At 40.2% G+C, this 20408-nt stretch overlaps 1 protein-coding gene across 2 annotated transcripts in view; it reads left to right on the top strand.

Annotated features, from left to right (window-relative positions):
• mbtps2 (membrane-bound transcription factor peptidase, site 2) overlaps positions 1-20408 on the top strand; it is a 41687-nt gene that overhangs the window by 4170 nt on the left and 17109 nt on the right. For both annotated transcript variants that reach the window (XM_073046080.1, XM_073046081.1), the window contains exons 2-8: positions 1500-1648; positions 5436-5574; positions 7392-7495; positions 8249-8376; positions 8492-8610; positions 16740-16920; positions 19366-19460. In XM_073046080.1, the coding sequence (XP_072902181.1) occupies positions 1500-1648; positions 5436-5574; positions 7392-7495; positions 8249-8376; positions 8492-8610; positions 16740-16920; positions 19366-19460 (915 nt within the window). The remainder of the gene's footprint in view (positions 1-1499; positions 1649-5435; positions 5575-7391; positions 7496-8248; positions 8377-8491; positions 8611-16739; positions 16921-19365; positions 19461-20408) is intronic.

Below are 20408 nucleotides of genomic sequence, written 5' to 3'. Positions count from 1 at the left end.
TGTGAATCGGAGGGTGGTAAATGTGATTGTGCTATTAAAGGAAAGAGCAGGGAGAAAATGGGAAATAACAACTTTCTAACATTGGGGTGACCCTAATAGTTGGGAAACCGCTGGAATTAATAATAACAGATTGATAGCAAGACCCATTGCATCGACTGCACTTTCCTGTATTGTTGCAGCCTAACCCGCTTAGTTCCAGCATCTGCAGCCATTGATAGCAAGACACTTGGAAAAGATAATTGGATTGAATAGTATGAATTAACGAAGAAGACTCGTGTTTGAATAATCTGTTGAAGTTTTTGATGCTGTATCTGAATCTGTGAATTTGGATTTTCGGAAGACTTTATTTAAAGTCCCACATCGGAGGATGATGGCATGGATTGAGAGCTGGTTAACAGAGATAATAAAATGATTCTTGCCAGGCTGTGCCTAATGGGGATTTGTCTTTTATCTCACATCGACAGTGATAATTAGGAGTTTGAAGAGATTTGGTATGTCAACAAATACACTCAAAAACTTCTATAGATGTACCGTGGAGAGCATTCTGACAGGCTGCATCACTATCTGGTATGGGGCGGGGGGAGGGGGGCTACTGCACAGGACCAAGAGAAGCTGATGCGGTTTGTAAATTTAGTCGGCTCCATCTTGGGTACTTCCCTAGAAAGTACCCAGGATGTCTTCAAGGAGTGGTATTTCAGAAAGGTAGCATCCATTATTAAGAACCTTCATCACCCAGGGCATGTCCTTTTCTCACTGTTACCATCAGGTAGGAGGTACAGAAGCCTGAAGGCACACACTCAGCGATTCAGGAATATCTTCTTGGATTCAAGATAATAAACCTGATTCTGATTCACTGTGTACTGTATATGGAAGAGGATCAAGTATAACGTTTACTGATCACATTAAAACTAAAAGGGAGTTTGAGGAGTGAGGAGGATGTAGAGGCTTCAAATGGTAAAGACTAGCAGTGACTGGTAACATACTGCAAATGGAGTAAATAGTGGAAAAATATGAGGTTGTCCACTTCATTTGGAACAAGAGGTGTGCTGCACATTTTTTATCGGTGAGAGATTGGGGAATGTTGGTACTCAAACAGACCTGCCTGTCCTTGTGCAACAATCTGCTGGAGAACTCAGTGGGTCGAGCAGCATCAACAGGGGAAAAGGAATTGTGACATATTGGGTTGAAAGCTTGCATCAGGACTGAGAGAGCCTTTCTCCCCCTCTCCCTTCCCTCCCTCCCCCTTTACCCCCTCCTCTCTCGCTCTCCCTCTCTCTTCCATCATCTACCTGATACTGAATCCTAGTTCCACAGTACCATCTCCCCCAACCTGACTGTCATCTTTCACTCCTACTCTGCCAGTGAGTGGTAGAATCTGGGGAGAGCTTGTGTGGAGAATAAAATAGGTTTAGTGTAAGTGGGCGTAGACTAACTGTGTGGAGGGTCTGTTTCTGTCTGCATGACTCAATAAAACTGATGCCAGTCTTCTGAATCTGCAGTCGTCACCTAGTCTAAAGGTGTGGTACGAAGAATGCCTGACAAAACTTGGGATCAGCATTGCCCCTTTTCACATACGTTGGCAGTCAACTTTCTTCAACCGGTTCTTTTTAAAGATGGGACGATGGAAACCTCAGTTTCTGTACTTGTGGTAAGTTGAGTTATAAAGTTCCTCTTGAAACTAAGGCTGTCTGGATTATTTTTTGGAAAATTCAGCTCATCAGTACTGATCTGGGACCTCTATGTTAAATTTCAAGTGTGAGCCGATGTGTTAACTGTACGAAGTTACACTGGAGTAAAGACCGAGAGCAATGGTGTTACAGAAATCCACGGCGAGCGTGAAGATGGAAACACTACCACTGAGGGTAGTTTCTCCGGCATTCATTCTGGATCCTAGCTAACTGGGCCAGCGGTTAATCAGGGCAGCCACTTATTTGGAACAATTCTTAAAGAACATAAACAAACTAAGAAAATATCCTGCATTGTCTTCATTTATCTGGGTCACTATGCTGGTAAATGGGGCTGCAGACTGTTGCCGAACAGATTCCTACTGTTGTCAGGTGCACGCCCTTGTGTGGCTGTTAGCCGCTGCACCATGCTTAGAGCGAACAGGTTTAAATAGTATCAGTTGCATGTGTTTGTGTTCAAAAAATAGTGAATTTTGTCAGATAGTTGGTGAGTAATAAATAGGAAGACAATACCAAATACAAACCCCGTTTTTAGAAAAGTTGGGATATTTTCCAAAATGCAATAAAAACAAAAATCTGTGATATGTTAATACATGTGAACCTTTATTTAACTGACAAAAATACAAAGAAAAGCTTTTCAATAGTTTTACTGACCAACTTAATTGTATTTTGTAAATATACACAAATTTAGAATTTGATGGCTGCAACACACTCAACAAAAGTTGGGTAAGAGGCATGTTTACCATTGTGTTTCATCACCTTTCCTTTTAATAACACTTTTTAATCGTTTCGGAACTGAGGATACTAATTGTAGTAGATTTGCAATTGGAAATTTTGTCCATTCTTGCTTGATATAAGACTTCAGCTGCTCAACAGTCCGTGGTCTCTGTTGTCTGATTCTCCTCTTCATGATGTGCCATACATTTTCAATAGGAGATAGATCTGGACTGGTAGCAGGCCAGTCAAGCACACGCACTCTGTGTCTACAAAGCCACGCTGTTGTAGCCCGTGCAGAATGTGGTCTGGCATTGTCCTGCTGAAATAAGCATGGACGTCCTGGGAAGAGACGTTGCCTTGATGGCAACATATGTCTCTCTAAAATCCTAATATACGCCTCAGAGTCAATGGTACCTTCACATACATGCAACTCACCCATGCCGTGGGCACTGATGCACCCCCATACCATCACAGATGCTGGCTTTTGCACCTTTCGCTGATAACAATCAGGATGGTTGTTTTCATCTTTGGCACAGAGAACTCAACGCCCGTTTTTTCCGAAAACTAGCTGAAATGTGGACTCATCTGACCACAGCACACGGTTCCACAGTCTTTCAGTCCATCTGAGATGAGCTCGGGCCCAGAGAACTCACCGGCCTTTCTGCATAGAGTTGATGTATGGCTTCTTCCTTGCGTAATACAGTTTCAAGTTGCATTTCTGGATGCAGCGATGGACTGTGTTAAGTGACAATGGTTTTCCGAAGTACTCCCGAGCCCAGGTGGCTATAATTGTCACAGTAGCATGACGGTTTCTTAGGCAGTGCTGCCTGAGGGATCGAAGATCACACGCATTCAACAGTGGTTTCCGACCTTGCCCTTTACACACTGAGATGTCTCTGAATTCTCTGAATCTTTTCACAATATTATGTACTGTAGATGTTGAAAGACCTAAATTCTCTGCAGTCTTGCATTGGGAAATGTTCCTTTTGAACTGACTAACAATTCTCTCACGAATGTTGGCACAAAGGGGTGAGCCACGACCCATCCTTGCTTGCAAAGACTGAGCCTTTGATAGACGCTACTTTTATACCCAATCATGATACCTCACCTGCTACCAATTAGCCTGCTTAATGTGGAGTCTTCCAAACCGGTGTTACTTGAATATTCTGTGCACTTTTCAATCTTATTTTAACTCAGTCCCAACTTTTGTTGAGTGTGTTGCAGCCATCAAATTCTAAATTTGTGTATATTTACAAAATACAATTAAGTTGGTCAGTAAAACTACTGAAAATCTTTTCTTTGTACTTTTGTCAGTTAAATAAAGGTTCATGTGAATTAACATATCAGATTTTTGTTTTTATTGCATTTTGGAAAATATCCCAACTTTTCTGGAAATGGGGTTTGTAGTTTTGCTCACTGTGGTTTCAAACATTCAAGCTTGGAGATGCCAGAAAAGGCCACAAGTGAAAATGAAATGATTTCACTACTTCAACAAGTTAGGAACTACGAAGAACTTAAAGGTATCAATAACCATCTCAAATGTTACAGTGCAAATGAAAATTTGGAGGATGCAATCATAGATAGTGTTGTATGAAGGCACTAGGTGTCTCTACTGATTTTGTTCGTTGCATGCACTGGATTAACTCCTCTGTTGATTACTATTAGAAATTAAAACACAATTTTATAGTACTGTAGTACTATTGGTAGTGTTCTAATTTATTCTGCATTTCATTTAAATACATAATTTGTTACTCAGTTTGTCTTCTTCATGCCCTTTTAACGATTTCCATGAAACCAGCTAATTGAGACGGCTGCTTAATTGGGCTGAAATGTACTGGTCCAAGCATGTCGTACGCACACATACACACACAAACATGCAGAGATGCACACAAAATTCCAGTTAATTGGGACACATCAGGACCAGTACATTTTGGCCCAATTGAACAGCTGCCCCATTTAGCCAAAGTTTCATGGTGAGGGTCTGAAATACTTTAGTCAAAATTGAAAAAAAAAGCAAAAATCACTGCTTTTTGAATCATCGGCCATTGACCCAAATGGATAGCATTACACAAAAGCATGTAACTGATGCTTTTTAAAAACTGTTTGCTCCAAACATGGTATAGTGTCTAACAGCCACACAAGTGCACAAAACTGACACCAGTTGGAAACTGTTCGGCAACAGTCTCCGGTCCCAAACAATTGAAGCAAATCCCAGGTATTTTCTCGATTAGATTTTGTTCTTTAGGAGTTGACCCAAATAAACGGCTGATCAACCGATGGACCAGTTAACCAGAGTAATATCCTGTGTATACATGCAAAGGATTACCTCTTGCATTACTATGGAATTGTCCCTGATTGTGATTTTGCTTGCACTTAGGTCTTGTACTGCAGAGTATAGTTTTCTGTTCACTATATTCTGACTGTTGTCTAGGAAGCAGATTGAGTGTGCTACATAGATAAGGAAAAGGATCAGAAAATTTACTGCTGTATTAGTTAACATCAAAGCACTTGCAATATTGGCAAAGGTACAGGGACCTTAATGTTTTCAAAAACCTCAGCACAACAACATGCTTGAGTAATTTTCTTTGCACTAGAGTATTGAATTTGGCGTCATATATAAATTTTGTATAACTTACATTCTGTGTGTTGTCTGAACCTATGTGCCTGTGGTGCTGCTTTAAGTTTTTCATTGTACCTGTACCGCACTGTACTTGTGTACATAACAATAAAATCAACTTCAGTTCTCCTTCCAAGTCCCATTATTGTTGTCCAGCAGACTCTTTACACATTCTTAACTATCGTGTTGTGGCTAGTGAATTATCAGGGATGATTTCTTCTTCCATGTCCTCAAAATTAACCTGTGGTGTTCTTCAAGATTGTATCATAGAAGTCGTATGAGCTTTCTGCTTACTTAATAAACCTGACACCCTTCAGGAATGTGTCCTGAGAGGGATGCAGCCATTTACTTCACTTATTGTGCCTTGTCCATCATTGAAAGATGCACTGGGTCACTGACTATTTCTTGATCTCTAGGTTCAGTCTTGGGATGGGATTTGGAGTGGTCTTCATGTTTATCTCAATAATACTTCTAACAAAAACCCTGGCACAGACATTGGCGGTGATGTCAGCCGATGGGACAGTGGCTGAGAACAAACGCATCCTGCAAGTTGTGGTAAGTGGCCCAGGCCTGGGGAATGAAGAATGACTGTCATTGTTGGGGTGGGAGGAAAATACAAAATGCCCAAAAAACCCTCAAAATCTTTATCAAGGGAGAAATAGTCAATGTTTCTGGTCCAAGACAATTAATCAAGACAGCCTCAGATGATTAATTTACAAAGCATCTCAACAAGCACTTGAATGCAATGAATGCATAAAGCTAATGCAGCTAAATGGGTTAACTAAGATGTACGTTGGTCAGTAGAGACATGATGGGCTGAAGCGCCTGTTTCTGTTCTGTATGACTAAATACCGGAGATAGTTGAATTCCTTATCCCTGGTCCCGTGGCTTGGTTGGAACAGTGTAGGAACCAAGTTAGAATGGGACAGAGAACTCAAGTGAGAAGCTTTGCATTATTTGGATGTCCTTCAGTTGAGCTTGGAAGACGGATGAAGTGTGGTGCAAGAACAACTAGAAAGCCACATGACTGGTTGTTTCCACTCATCAGTGAAAGCATAATGTAGGAATGAAAAGATGAGAATATGACAATGGAGAGGTTAAAAAAGAAGAGTTTTCTCAGTAAGTGTGGCTTTAAAGGCCAGAGCTGTCTGTCTGTATTAGAGGACTGAATTGCATGTGATACAATCTTGTTACTGTGCCTATTATTACCTCTATAAACTTGTGCTTTTTCCACGTTCTTCTCACCTTAATTGTTTTATTTCTCATCATTAGGCCTATGCCGTCATCTGAGAACGAGGCAGCATCAAGTTCAGTATATGTACTTATGATAATTTCATTTGATACTTATCACCGGGATTGTTTTGCAGAAATCAACTTGTCTGTCTATATGACCACTCTGTCTAATTTGATGTGACAGCTCTGTGCCTGAAATGAGCGATGACTGTAAAGGGAGTATGAACAGAGGCAGACTGAGGATGGAGGACTCAGCTGAAAGCTTTGTGCATTGTTTCCATCTCTTCCAATGGGGTGAAAGGTGACAGAAGAGCCACATGTCTGCAATACCACTAAAGAACAAAGGTGTAAAACACCATTTCTTAAGATACTAGTGTGGAAGCATATGAACCAGATGGTTGCAAGAGGGTTAATAATTGACTACATATCCTTGCTGCAACACCACCAAATCTATCAAAAATCTATAACCCCTGGAAGAAATTGATCCTTATGCAGTTAGGGTTGAGTGTGTTTTTAATTATTCTCTTTATCTGCCTCCTCCCTCTATGTAACCAAGCAGAGATCATGGAGAGTTACTGAACAAGAGAAAAATTTATAAAAAACAATTGTAAGAAAGGAGATTTGAGCCAGTTTGTTTGAAATCTGGGTGTTTTCCCTTAAATGTTCCCTTAGTAGTAAGATGATAAAAGGATTTTGCTGTTAACAGTTGGTGTCTCGAGTTATTTACAACACAACTAAAAGAGTGAAGCAGTTTTAAGAAGTGGATGCCTTGACTTTCACCTGAGTTGCCAGATACTTGACCCACATGCGTTTTCTCCATGTAGCAGTCAGATCAGAAGAGATTTGTTAGTTGTCTGCAGCAGGGTTCTGATGCAGTCTCGACCCAAAACATCAGCTATCCCTTTGCTTTCAGATGCTGCCTGACCTGCTGAGTTCCTCTAGCAGTTTGTGTTTTGCTCCAGTCTGAGCATCTGCAGTCCCTTGTGTGTCCAATGAATTAATGGTGGTTGTTCATTGTAGGTCAAGGCACAGACACTGAATATTGCTGAGTCGTCCCCACAGCACCCAGTGCTATATAAGACTTTACAGACCATTTGACTTCAGAACAATATATTTACTTTTCTTTATAATATCTACAGGTGCCTGGTGTTAACCTACCTACGAGCCAACTGGTATATTTTTTCACTGTGATTCTGATCAGTGGGATTATTCACGAAATAGGCCATGGGGTGGCTGCAGTCAGGTATTGTCTCTACTGATTCACTTTGCTCCAGAGATTAGATGAAATGTTTTCCCTCTTTTGGGGGATGTGTTTTTAGTTTTATTATTTTCATTTGTCTGGGTCTTCCTGTGGGAACAGTGGGTTGTATTGGTTGGCATGTGCTTGGAGAGAACGTTAAGGTGGTGTTTCTTCATGTTCATTATCATTCACCCAAACAGTGGTAGGTCAGTACAAGGCCCAGATTCTGTAGGCTCCCACAGTTCATGAAAGGATTGGGAGTTGTAGTGGAGGGAATATGTCTCTTTGCTGAATTTATTCTCTTGGTCTGAAAATGAAACTAGTGTGTTATTTACCAAACATGAAAGACTTGCTCGATACTAACTCAGAACTGTGTGCCTCAAATCCAGCTGCTATTCACCAGTCCTATGTAGCATGAGTTTCAAGTCTGACTTTGTACTCAGGCGGTATAAAAGTCATAGAGTTACTCAGTTAGACAAGATTAGTGATGAAAAATATGTTTGAAAGTGGTCTTGGATTTATTTTCTTTACTTGGAGTTCTATCTGTTGGAATGCTTTAGAGACAATACAACCAATGGTACTTGGGAAGTTAATTGATGCAAAACACTGAAGCTGTATATTCAGTGGACTAAGCTTTTTTTTTGTCCATATCTCAAGACCTCAGCCATTGCAGTGTAGTTTGCTAGAAATTGATTTCAATGCTTGTCAAGCAGCAATTAGTCTGGTATTGAATTGATTTTTTTTTACTGTGTGCAGGGAGCAAGTGAGATTTAACGGCTTTGGAATGTTTATTTTTGTTGTCTATCCTGGGGCATTTGTTGACCTCTACACAAACCATTTGCAGTTGATTTCCCCAATTCAACAATTACGAGTATTTTGTGCAGGTAAACAATAACTCTCCAAATATTTTGATTGAGAAGAGTTAAGATTGTATTTAAAACTGGCTTCATTTTTGGACTGCAAATTTAAACAGTATTAATTGTTCCGCTCTTTTGGCAGGTGTATGGCACAATTTCATCCTGGCTTTGATGGCTTTACTCATCCTGTACTCATTGCCACTCTTTCTCCTTCCCTTGTACTACACTGGAATTGGGGCATTGGTCACTGAAGTCACAGAGGTAATTAATTCATCTGAGCTAATGACAGACGTGTCTAATACTAGATGGCTTAGGTTTACAATGCAGAGTAAGGTTTAAAGAGGATCTGAGAAAGAATGTTTTTCATTCAGAGGGCAGATACAATGTGGAACACACTGCCTAAGAAGGTGGTGGGTTCAGATGTCCTGCAACATTTAAGGAACACTTGAAACACTAAGGCACAATAGCTGATGGAACAAGTGTTGATGAGTCGGGCAATTGATGGTCTCATGGTCATGCTGTGCCAAAGGGTCTGACTCTAAAACGAGCGATGACTTACAATCACATCTGAATCTCAAGTGTAATAGGATTATACCTAAAATTACAATAACTTTTATTGCTTCAAACAAGGTATGTTTAATAGAGCTGACAATAACTAAAATGAACTTAAGGCATGTCTGATGGTTTCTCTCCTTTTTCTTCTTTAACTTCAAAGCTGATTCATTTTAAGGAATGAAAAAGAACTTGCTTCTGAAAATGCTTCATCAGGCCAAAAAATGGTAATATGGTGATGTTGACAGCAGAATTAGAGATATATGCTGCTACACTCAGCAGTGCTTGATAACCTGTTAGAGGAATAGGTAGATACTTTATTGATCCCAAAGGAAATTACAGCGTCACAGTAGCATTACAAATGCACAGGTATAAATATTAGGAAGTAACTAAGAAAGAAATAAAAAGTAAGTTCTCTCCAACAGTCTAACAGGAGGGGATCATCACTTCCCCGGGTATAGGTGGACTCATTATAGAGCCTAATGGCTGAGGGTAAGAATGACCTCATATATTGCTCTTTGTAGCAATGCAGTTGTCTTAGTCTATTGTAATCCCAGGGGCTGAAACATCTTTTGAGTGAGTATATAATGTTCCTGCTTGTGATTTATCTGTACAGGTAATTGCAGTCTGTACAGATCATTGGTACCATCTGCACAGCTCATCTCTGCCAGTAAAGTTGTTCACCTGGTAGTTCCATTTGCCTGAGTTTGACCCATGTCCCTCTAAACCAGAGGTTTTTAACCTTTTTTTATGCCATGGATCTCTTTGTCAGTCTGGTGAAGTCTGTGGACCCTTCTCAGAATAATGTATTAAAATCTGTAAAATAAAATATGTAAGATACAAAATAAACCAATTATATTGAAATCAGAATCAGGTTTAATATCAGTGGTGTGTGTCATGCAATTTGTTAACTTAGCAGCAGCAGTTCAACGTAATACATAATAAGATAGAAAGAAAAAATAAATAAATCAGTAAATCAATTACAGTAAATATATATGAGTATATTGAATAGTTTAAAAATTATGCAAAAACAGATTAATATATATTAAAAAAGCGAGGTAGTGTTCATGGGTTCAATGTCCATTCGGGAATCGGATGGCAGAGGGGAAGAAGCTGTTCCTTAGTTGCTGAGTGTGTGTCTTCAGGCTTCTGTACCTCCTTCCTGACAGTAACAATGAGAAGAGGGCATGCTCTGGGTGATGGGGGAGGGGGTCCTTAAAAATGGGGATCACCTTTCTGAAGCACTGCACCTTGAAGATGTCATATGTACTACAGAGATGAGTACCCAGGATGGAACTGACTAATTTTATGACTTTATGTACCTTCTTTCAATCTGTGCAGTTGCCCCCCCCCCCCCCACCCCCATACCAGACAGTGATGCAGCCTGTCAGAATGCTCTCTATGGTACATCTATAGAAGTTTTTGAGTGTTTTCATTGACAAGACAAATCTCTTCAAACTCCTAATGAAATATAGCCACTGACTTGCCTTCTTTACAGCTACATCAACGTGTTGGAGCCAGGTTAGATCCTCAGAGATCTTACCACCCAGGAACTTTAAATTGCTCACTCTCTCTACTTTTGACCCCTCTTATCAGGATTGGTTTGTGTTCCCTCATCTTACCCTTCCTGAAATCCACAAACAGCTCTTTTGTCTTACTGACGTTGAGTTCCAGGTTGTTGCTGCGGCACCACATCCATTAGTTGGCATATCCTGCTCCTGTACACCCTCTCATCTCCATCTGAGATTCTTCCAACATTGGTTGTATCATCAGCAAATTTGTAGATTGTATTTGAGCTATGCCTAGCCACACAGTCTAGGCTATAGAAGGAGTAGAGAAATGGGCTAAGCACACAGTCTAGCACACACCCCAGAGGTGTACCAGTGTTGATCATCAGCGAGGAGGAGATGTTATCACCCGTCTGCACAGATTGAGGTTTGCCAGTTAGGAAGTCAAGGATCCAATTGCAGAGGGAGGTACAGAGGCCCAGGTGTCAAAATATTTTTAAAAATACAGTTATCAAAATATTTTAAAAACAAATTTGTGATATAGTAATATATGTACTTCTTCATTAACTCATTAAATAATAAGACTATACATTTTAAATATAGTCAAGTTACAATTAAGTTTTATTTTTTGAAGACATCAGTGTGAAGGCTGTTGTTACTTTGCTTGAATAAGAACATGAAACTGAGGTAGTCTGACAAAGCAACATGCGTGTCATATTGGACATCCAATTGATTTTGATTTTTTGTTTTAATGGTTACAAGTGTGAAAGCTCAATGTTTTTGTATGCTTTTTAAGTAATTTGATAAATTTGCAAAGAACTAAGTAATCTGAATGTTTATTAAGTGAAGTGCAAGATATTCAAGAAATTTGTATGCCAAGTAAGTAAAATAAAGCAGGTTATACAATTTATCTGAAGTGTTAACACTGTTAATGGTTTTTAAATACTTGGATCTATGCCCCTCATGACTTTATAAACCTCTGTAAGGTCACCCCTTCACATCCTCCTTTCTCAAGCCCCCAGTCCAGGCAACATCCTTGTGAATCTTTTCGGCTTAATCACATCTGTGGTGATCTGAACTGTGCACACAATGCCCAGTGTGTTTAACCAACAACTTGTTCCAAATTCAGAAGAAATAGATCACTCGATGTACCCTGTGTAACCCCAACATAATATGATAGAATTCACCCTGCAGTTTGAGAGGGAGAAGCTAAAGTCAGGCGTATCAGCATTACAGTGGAATAAAGGGAATTACAGAGGCATGAGAGAGGATCTGGCCAAAGTTGATTGGGAGGGACACTAGCAGAGATGACAACAAAGCAGCAATGGCTGGAGTTTCTTGGAGCAATTCAGAAGATACAGGATAGATATGTCCCATGAAGAAGTATTCTTAAGGCAGGATAACGCAACTGTGGCTGATAAAGGTAGGCAAAGGTCAAAAGAGGGCAAAAGTTAGTAGGAAATTAGAGGATTGGGAAACTTTTAAAAACCCGCAGAAGGCAAATAAGTAAGCCATAAGGAGGGAAAAATGAAATATAAAGGTAGGCTAGCCAATAATATCAAAGAGGATTTCAAAAGTTTTTTCACGTATATGAAGAGTGAAAGAGACATCAGAGTAGATATCAGTCTGCTGGAAAATTATACTGGAGAGATAGTAATGGAGGACAAAGAAACGATGGATGAACTGAACAAGTATTTTGCTTCAATCTTCGCTGTGGAAGTAAGGCGGAAGTTCAAGAGTGCCGTGGGGCAGAAGTGAATGCAATTGCTATTACTAAGAAAAAAGGGCTTGGGAAGCTGAAAGGTCTGAAGGTAGATAAGTCACCTGGATGAGTTGGACTACAATCAGGGTTCTGAAAGAGGTAGCTGAAGAGATTGTGGAGGCATTTGTAATGATCTTTCAAGAATCTCTAAATTCTGGAATGGTTCCAGATGACTGGAGAACTGCAAATGTCACTCCACTCTTCAAGAAGGGAGGGAGACAGAAGAAAGGAGGTTATTGGCTGATTAGCCTGACCTGTGGTTTGGAAGATGTTGGAGTCAATTGATAAGAGTGAAGTCTCAAGGTACTCAGAGGGCCATGATAAAATAGGCCAAAGTCAGTATTGTTTCCTTAAGGAAAAATATTGTCTGACAAATCTTTTGGAATTCTTTGAAGAAATAACATGCAGGATGGACAAAGGAGAATTGGTGGATGTTGTGCACTTGGATTTTCAGAAGGTTTTTGACAGGGTGTCACACATGAGGCTACTTAACAAATTAAGAGCCCGTGGTTTAACATGGATAGAGCATTGGCTGATTGGCAGGAGGCAAAGCGTGTCAATAAAGGGAGTCTTTTCTGGTTGGCTGTGGTGTTCCACAGGGGTTGATGTTGGGACCACTTTTTCTTACATTCTATGTCAATGACTTGGATGACATGAATTGAAAAGATAAGATAAAACTTTATTCATCCCAAAGGAAATTATTGTTGCAAGGTTGTTCAGTCAGAAATATATATTTTAAAATACAAAATGTGCATTAAAAAGTAATAGTGCAAAATACAGGTGTGCAGTGAAACCATGTACTTAAGGAGGAGGAGTTGTAGAGTTTTATAGCCACAGGGAGAAAGGATCTCCTATGGTATTCTGTGATGCACCTCGATGGAATCAGTCTGTTAGTAAAGGGTCTCCCCTGTTTGTCAGGTTTGTCTGCTTTGTTGCAGAGTTTGCAGACGATATGAAGATAGGTGGAGAGGCAGGTAGTCATAGAGTTATAGAACACTACAGCCCAGAAACTGGCCCTTCGGTCCACCTAGTCTGTACTGAGCTATTAATCTGCCTAGTCCCATCGACCTGCACCCAAACCATAGCTCTCTATACCCTTCTCATTCATGTACCTACAGTGCCTATAAAAAGTATTCACCCCTGGCCCCCTGAAAGTTCTCATGTTTTGTTAATTTACAACATTGAATCACAGTGGATCCAACCCGGCCTTTGACACTGATCAACAGAAAAAGACCCCCCCCCCCCCATGTCAAAGTGAAAACAGATCTCCACAGAGTGATCAAATTACAAATATAAAACAAAATAATTGATTGCATAAATACTCATCCTTAATATGAAGCACCAAATCATCACTGGTGCAGCCAATTGGTTTTAGAAGTCACACATTTAGTTAAAAGGAGTTCTATTTTTGGACAACTGTGTGCAGTCAAGGGTTTCAATTGATTGTAGTAAAAATACACCTGCACCTGGAAGGTCCAACTGCTGGCGAGTCTGTATTGTTGCAAAAACTACACCACAAAGACAGAAGAACACTCCAAGCAACTCCGCAAAAAGGTTATTGAAAAGCACAAGTCAGGAGATGGATACAAGAAAATTTCCAAGTCACTCAATGTCCCTTGGAGTACAGTTAAGTCAATCATTCAGAAATAGAAAGAATATGGCACAGCTGTAAATCTGCCTAGAGCAGGCAGTCCTCAGAAACTGAGTGACCATGCAAAGGGACTGGTGAGGGAGGCCACCAAGAGACCTGTGATAACTCTGGATGAGTTACAAGCTTCAGTGGCTGAGATGGGAGAGACTGTGTGTACTACAACTGTTGCCCGGGTGCTTCACCAGTCACAGCTTTATGGGAGAGTGTAAAGAGAAAGCCACTTTGAAAAACAACTGTCACACAAAATTTTGGCTGGCGTTTTCTAGTGGGAGACTCTGAAGTCAGCTGGGAAAAAGTTCAATAGGCCGATGAAACCAAATTTGAGCTATTTGGCCAGACTAAACACTGTTACTGCACATCATCAAGAAACACCAATCCCTCTTGAAGCATGTGGTGGCTGCATCATGCTGTGGGGATGCTTCACTGCAGCACACCTTGGAAAGCCTGTGAAGGTAGAGGGTAAAATGAGTGCAGCAAAAATACATGGAAATCTTGGAGGAAAACCTGATGCAGTCTGCAAGAGAACTGTGACAAGAGAAGATTTGTTTTCCAGCAAGCCAATGACCCCAAGCATAAAGCCAAACCTACACAGGAAGCCTTAAAAACAACAAAGTTAATGCCCTGGAGTGGCCAAGTCAAAGTCCAAACCTCAATTCAATTGAGAATTTGTGGTTGGACTTGAAAAGGACTGTTCACACATGATCTTCATGCAATCTGACAAAGCTTGAACAGTTTGTAAAAAAGAATGCGGAAAAATTGCAGTGTCCAGATATGCAAAGCTGATAGAGGCCTATCCACACTGACTCAAGGCTGTAATTGCTGCCAAAGGTGCATCTACTAAATACTGGCTAGAAGGGGTGAATACTTGTGCGATTATTTTGTGTTTTATATTTTGTGATTAATTTAGATCACTAGGTAGAGTTCCGCTTTCACCCTGACACGAAAGTCTCCCTCCATTGATCAGTGTCAAAAAAAGCCAAATCAAATCCACTGTTGTAAAACAACAAAACTTCCAGGGGAGTGAATACCCTATTTCTATTCGCAGTTTATGTCCTCAACTCTGGTTGATATTTCATTGATCCTGTTAGTTACTATTCCATAGATCTGAGTATGCCCACAAGAAAATGAATCTCAGGGTTGTATGTGGAGACATTTACTTTTTTTATTAATTTTTTTTCTACAAACGAACAACAAAAAAAATACAGCACATCCACAAAAACCATGACCTTAACAAAATCAAATTAAATATTGAGCAGCAAAAGGGAGAATAATATAAAGGCAAAAGTAAATATACACATTAGAGGTACACCGCACCAAAAAAACCTTAGTCCTCACCCCGTAAGAAAGTCCAATACAAGGCCCCATTTCCTTTCAAAGATGTCCCCTCTGTCCTCATTACATAGTCTCAGTCTCTCCAAATGTAAAGTATTTGCCAGTTCTCTCAGCCACAGATCGTAGGTAGGCACAGAGTCCATTTTCCACATTTGCAGGATTAACTTCTTAGCAATCACCATTCCAAACAATACAGCCACTTTTTCATACTTATTGGCTGAAGATAGGGAGCTTGTTGCTCCAAGGATGGCTATGAGCGGCTCCAGTTCCCACCGCTTCCCATAAGCCCCCGAGAAACAGCGAAAAATACTTTTCCAGTATGGATAAAGTTTACAACATGACCAGAATGAATGTGACATGTTACTGTTCTCAGATTTACATCTACTACAAACTGGTGAAACATCAGGATAGAAGCTGTGCAACTTTTCTGTGGAAGAATGGAGTCTATGTATTGTTTTAAACTGTATAAGTCTGTGTCTGACATTAACTGAACAATCATGTATACTTTTTAAACACTCATCCTAGACCTCCTCTGTCAGTTCTATACCCAATTCATCCACCCATGCCTGTTTAAGTCCTGCAGTATTCACCCGAAATTCATTATGTAGGATCAGATAAAAATAGGATACAGCACTACGAGTAACCGGATCAAATTTATTTATTGCCTCCAGGGACTCATGTTTGTCTAAAACTTCGAAATTAGGTATATATTTCCTAACATAATCTCGAATTTGTAAATATCTGAAAAAACTAGATGCAGGGATATTGTAAACTGCTTGTAACTGTGCAAATGTGGCAAAGTTTCCAATAATATATAGATCACCTACACTACAGATGCCACTCCGTTTCCAGGAAGAAAGAACAGTATCATTCAGGCCAGGCAAAAAGGAATGATTATCACAAATTGGAGTGTCAATATAAGTTTTTGGGGCCTTAATGTGTAGTTGAATCTGCTTCCAAATTCTTATAGTGCTGACATCCACTAAGCTGTTACTAAATTGTGACTTGTTAACTGCAGTAGGTGTATTAAGGAGAACTGGTAAGGAAGTCTTTTTACAAAGCACTCGCTCTATGAGTAACCATGCTGGGCACGAGTCTGAGGTAGAGGGTGGGCCTTTTTTCATTTTTCACACCCTTTGTTCATTTGGAACAGAGATGAGGAGGAATTTGTTTAGCCAGAGGGTGGCGAATCTGTGGAATTCATTGCCACAGACAGCTGTGGAGGCCAGGTCATTGGGTGTATTTAAGGGAGAGGTTGATAGGTTCTTGATTATTCAGGGTGTGAAAGATTACGGGGAGAAGGCAGGAGAATGGGGTTGAGAAGGAAAATGGTTCAGCCATGATGAAATATCAGAGTAGACTTTGATGGGTCAATTGCCTAATTGTGCTCCTGTGACTTATTGGTATTATTAGTGTAGAATTCTCTCAAGCCTAACCTTTGTACACTTTCCTGAGGGGTAGCACCCAGAACTGAACAGGATATCTCAATTTTGTCATGACCAGAGCTTTATAACACAAAGTAACTCCCTTTTCTCTTAATTGAAGCTTACTCCAGTTTTAATTGTGCATATTCTCTGTTTCCCAGAATTCACCCGCCAGTGGACCCAGAGGACTGTTTACCGGTGATCTTATTAAATATGTAGAGAACTGTTCAGTTCACTGTGTGGAAGATTGGCACAAGTGCATTGAAGAAATCCATCAGAAACCTCAGACTGGATACTGTGTTAATGAAGTGACCCTGCAGCACCTCAGCTCTGTGACTCGAGGTACAGATATGCTCTTCGGAAGTAGATGCTGAAAATATCAGGCAGACATTGAAAATTAGTTAACATTTGAAACTGAAGAGCATTCAACAAACTGGGAAATAGTAGGGGGTGTCACGTTTTAAAGGATTGGACAATTAATTTTTGTTTTTAGTGTCTTTGTATTTTTACCATCTCTCTGGTTTATTTAGCAGACATACATTAGTTATCCTTCAGAGAATTATCTGGTCCTTTGCCATAATGGGATTTTGCTGTGTAGAGCATTTCCCAATGTTGAAGTAGTTCCAAAGTAATTGGTGGGTTTGATTCGTTCTGGGGCTCTGGCCTGTGCTATTTGTATTTTAAGTGGATGTGAGGGAGAATGGAATAGAATTGGGTAAAGAGAAGTAACTAGTTTTGGATACCTCTGCTATGAGGAAACATTTCATTTAAATCTATCCTATCTCTACCCCTTGTTGGAATAGAGTATGAGCGAGACTAAGCAACCGAGGCCCAAGCTAGATGGAGTGAGTTGGGTTCAGTGAAAAGGTAACGAGACCTCAGAGTGGGCTGCAGTGTGGGCAGTGGACTACAGACAACAACAAATGTTCGTCAAGACATGGGAGTTAATTCTACAGAATCTACACCTGAATGGATGGTGGAAGCAGATACTCTCACATTTAATAAGTATCTAGACATGAAGTTGAACCACATTCCATGCTGGTAAATGGGATTAGTGTATTTAGCTACTTGTTGGACTGAAAGGCCTGTTTCTGTGTTGTATGACTCTGACCCTGTAACTCTGTTCTTGATTGATGATAATCTCTGAAGTAACATTAGACATGGTAGAAATAGCCTAAGCAAATTATTGACACGTGTACCTAGATATAGTGAAAAGCTTTTTGTTTCGTGTGTCATCCATACAGATAATGCCATACACAAATACATTGAGGTACTAAGATAACAAAATGCATAATATAGTGTTAGTATTACAGCATTACAATGCAATTGTCTACAATTTGCATTGTAGAATTTGTCTACATTTGCATGTACAGTCAGCTCTCCTTATCCATGGATTCCGTATGCGCAGATTCAACCAACCACGGATCAGGAAAACCCGGAAGATCTCTCTCCAGCGCTCGTTGTTTGAGCATGTACAGACTATTTTTTCTTGTCATTATTCCCTAAACAATACAATATAACAACTATTTACATAGCATTTACATTGTATTAGGTATTATAAGTAATCTAGAAATGACTTAAAAGTACAGGCAGTTCCCGGGTTATGAATGAGTTCCATTTCTGAGTCCGTCTTTAAGTCGTAACAGGTACATCCGGTATTATTTAGCATCAGTTAGTCAAACATTTTTCTTAGTATATAGTACATATTTTACTTTTCTATGCATATAAAACACTTAAGAAACGTATGTATTTCAATAATTAAACCACTGTGTTGCTTAGTAATAATTGTAGCTTTCATAGGGACAGGGCCTTTCACATGCTCCATTAAAATTGTTCCGATCACTGACCGACTGTAGCCTAACGCTTTTCCAATGACCGATGGTTTTTCACCTCTTTCCGATTGCTTTATTACTTCCACCTTATTTTCAATCGTGATCGTGATTATTTTCATGAACAGAAACACCATGGATTCAGAGCTGCGCTGGGTCCTAATATCCACTGCATTGACCATGTTAAATAAAGTCCGGGGTTCCGCTGGGTCCTATAGACCACCGCATTAAGACAGGTTAAATAAGGAACTTGAGCATCCCCGTTTTTTGGTATCCGCGGGGGTCTCGGAACCAGTCCCCGCAGATAAGGAGGGCCTACTGTAGACAAGGTCCTCGGTGAGGTAGGTTGGAGTTTAAGAGTTCATCTTTTAACATAGGAGAGGTCTGATCAAGAGTAATAACAGCAGATGGAAGCTGTCCTTGAATTTGGGAGTTCATGCTTTCATAGTTTTGTACTTCTGCCCAATGGGCCCAAGGGGTAAGAGGGAAGTGTCCTTAAAATGTTGTCTACTTTCCCAAGGCAGTGGGAAGTGTGGATGGAGTCAGTGGAGGAAGACTGATTTGCATGATGAACTGGTTTGCATTCACAACTCTGCAATTTCTTGCAGTCTTGAGCAAAGCAGTTGTCATACCAAGATGTGATGTATCTAGGTAGGATGCTGTCTATGGTGCATCTCTTAAAATTGATTAGAATCATCAAGGTTATGCCAAATTTCCTTATCATTCAAAGAAGTGGAGGAGTGGTGGGCTCTTTTGGTCATTATATTTGCGTGATATTTACATAAATAGTTGTGGTATTTACACCCAGGAACTTACAGTGCAATGTTCTTTGAGTCTACAGTGATGACCTCTGTGCACTAGCTGGATGTTCTTTAAGTTCCAAATAGTTCCATAATCATAGGAGATCTGAAGTTTCCCTGTGGAGCAACCGAGAAACATTGCTTTTTCTTCTCTGCAGCGTACAAGAGGCTTGATGGAACCACTGAGTGTTGTAACAACAACAGCCTTGTGGATATTTGCTTTTCTTACCATGGCAACTTGCAGATGCCTCAGGTGAGCCTCACCACACTCTGTCCTCACACGATTGAGTCAATGTTTAACAACCATAGAATTCCACCTCCTCCTGTCTTTATACAAAATTAAACACAAGAGATTCTACAAAACACGTTGTTTCTGTGATCTGCGCTTGATGAAAAGAAAAATATTTGAACTGCTAACTGGGAAATATTGATAGTTTAGTTACAACTAATGTTGACATCTGGATCAACCTTTTCTGACCATTATAATCCAGCAGAAACCTGTTTAATGAAACCTCACATTAAATGATAGAACAAAATCTGAGGTTTTTAACCATACAATATTGTCAGGGAAACAATGGGTAAAATACTTCATTTGAATATTTTATTTTTCCACCTCCACCGGTTTTTAGCCATTTTAATTTCCCATTCCAACTTCTCTGCCTGCTCCACTGCCAGAATGAGGTAGAATGTGAATTACATGAGCAGCAGCTTGTGTGCTGCCTGGGTAGTCTACAATCTGCACATGAACATAGAATTCTCTAACCCACTTCCCTTTCTCTGTCCTCCTGATCTGCCCAGTTTCTTCTACATCCACCTCAATTACTCTGTTCCTTTCTCATCCCTCACCGTCCACCTGCTCATCACCCACAAATTTCTCTCTCTTAGGCCCCCCCCCCCATTGTTCCACTCTGCCTTCCCACCTCCCTCAGTTGAGTCCATGCACATCTTTCCTCTTTTACCAGATTCAATCACCTATCACAACCCAGCCTCTGTTGCAAATGTCTACTCTCCCCTTGTCCATCACCCCTCCTCAAATGGATCCAGCTATTACTTGCCAGCTCCTGTTCCACTCCTTCAGCCACCTCTTCATACCAGCTACCTCCCCCTACTCTCAGTGCAAATGAAGAATCTCAATAGCTGCCCATTTCCTCCATTGATGTTGCCTGAGTTCTTCCAGTGCTCTAGCTTCCAGCATCTATAG

This window comes from Hemitrygon akajei, chromosome 5, assembly GCF_048418815.1.
Source record: "Hemitrygon akajei chromosome 5, sHemAka1.3, whole genome shotgun sequence".
Taxonomy (NCBI): Eukaryota; Metazoa; Chordata; class Chondrichthyes; order Myliobatiformes; family Dasyatidae; genus Hemitrygon; species Hemitrygon akajei.
The sequence above is the reverse complement of the archived record's forward strand: the minus strand, read 5'-3'. Positions and strand labels throughout refer to the sequence as shown.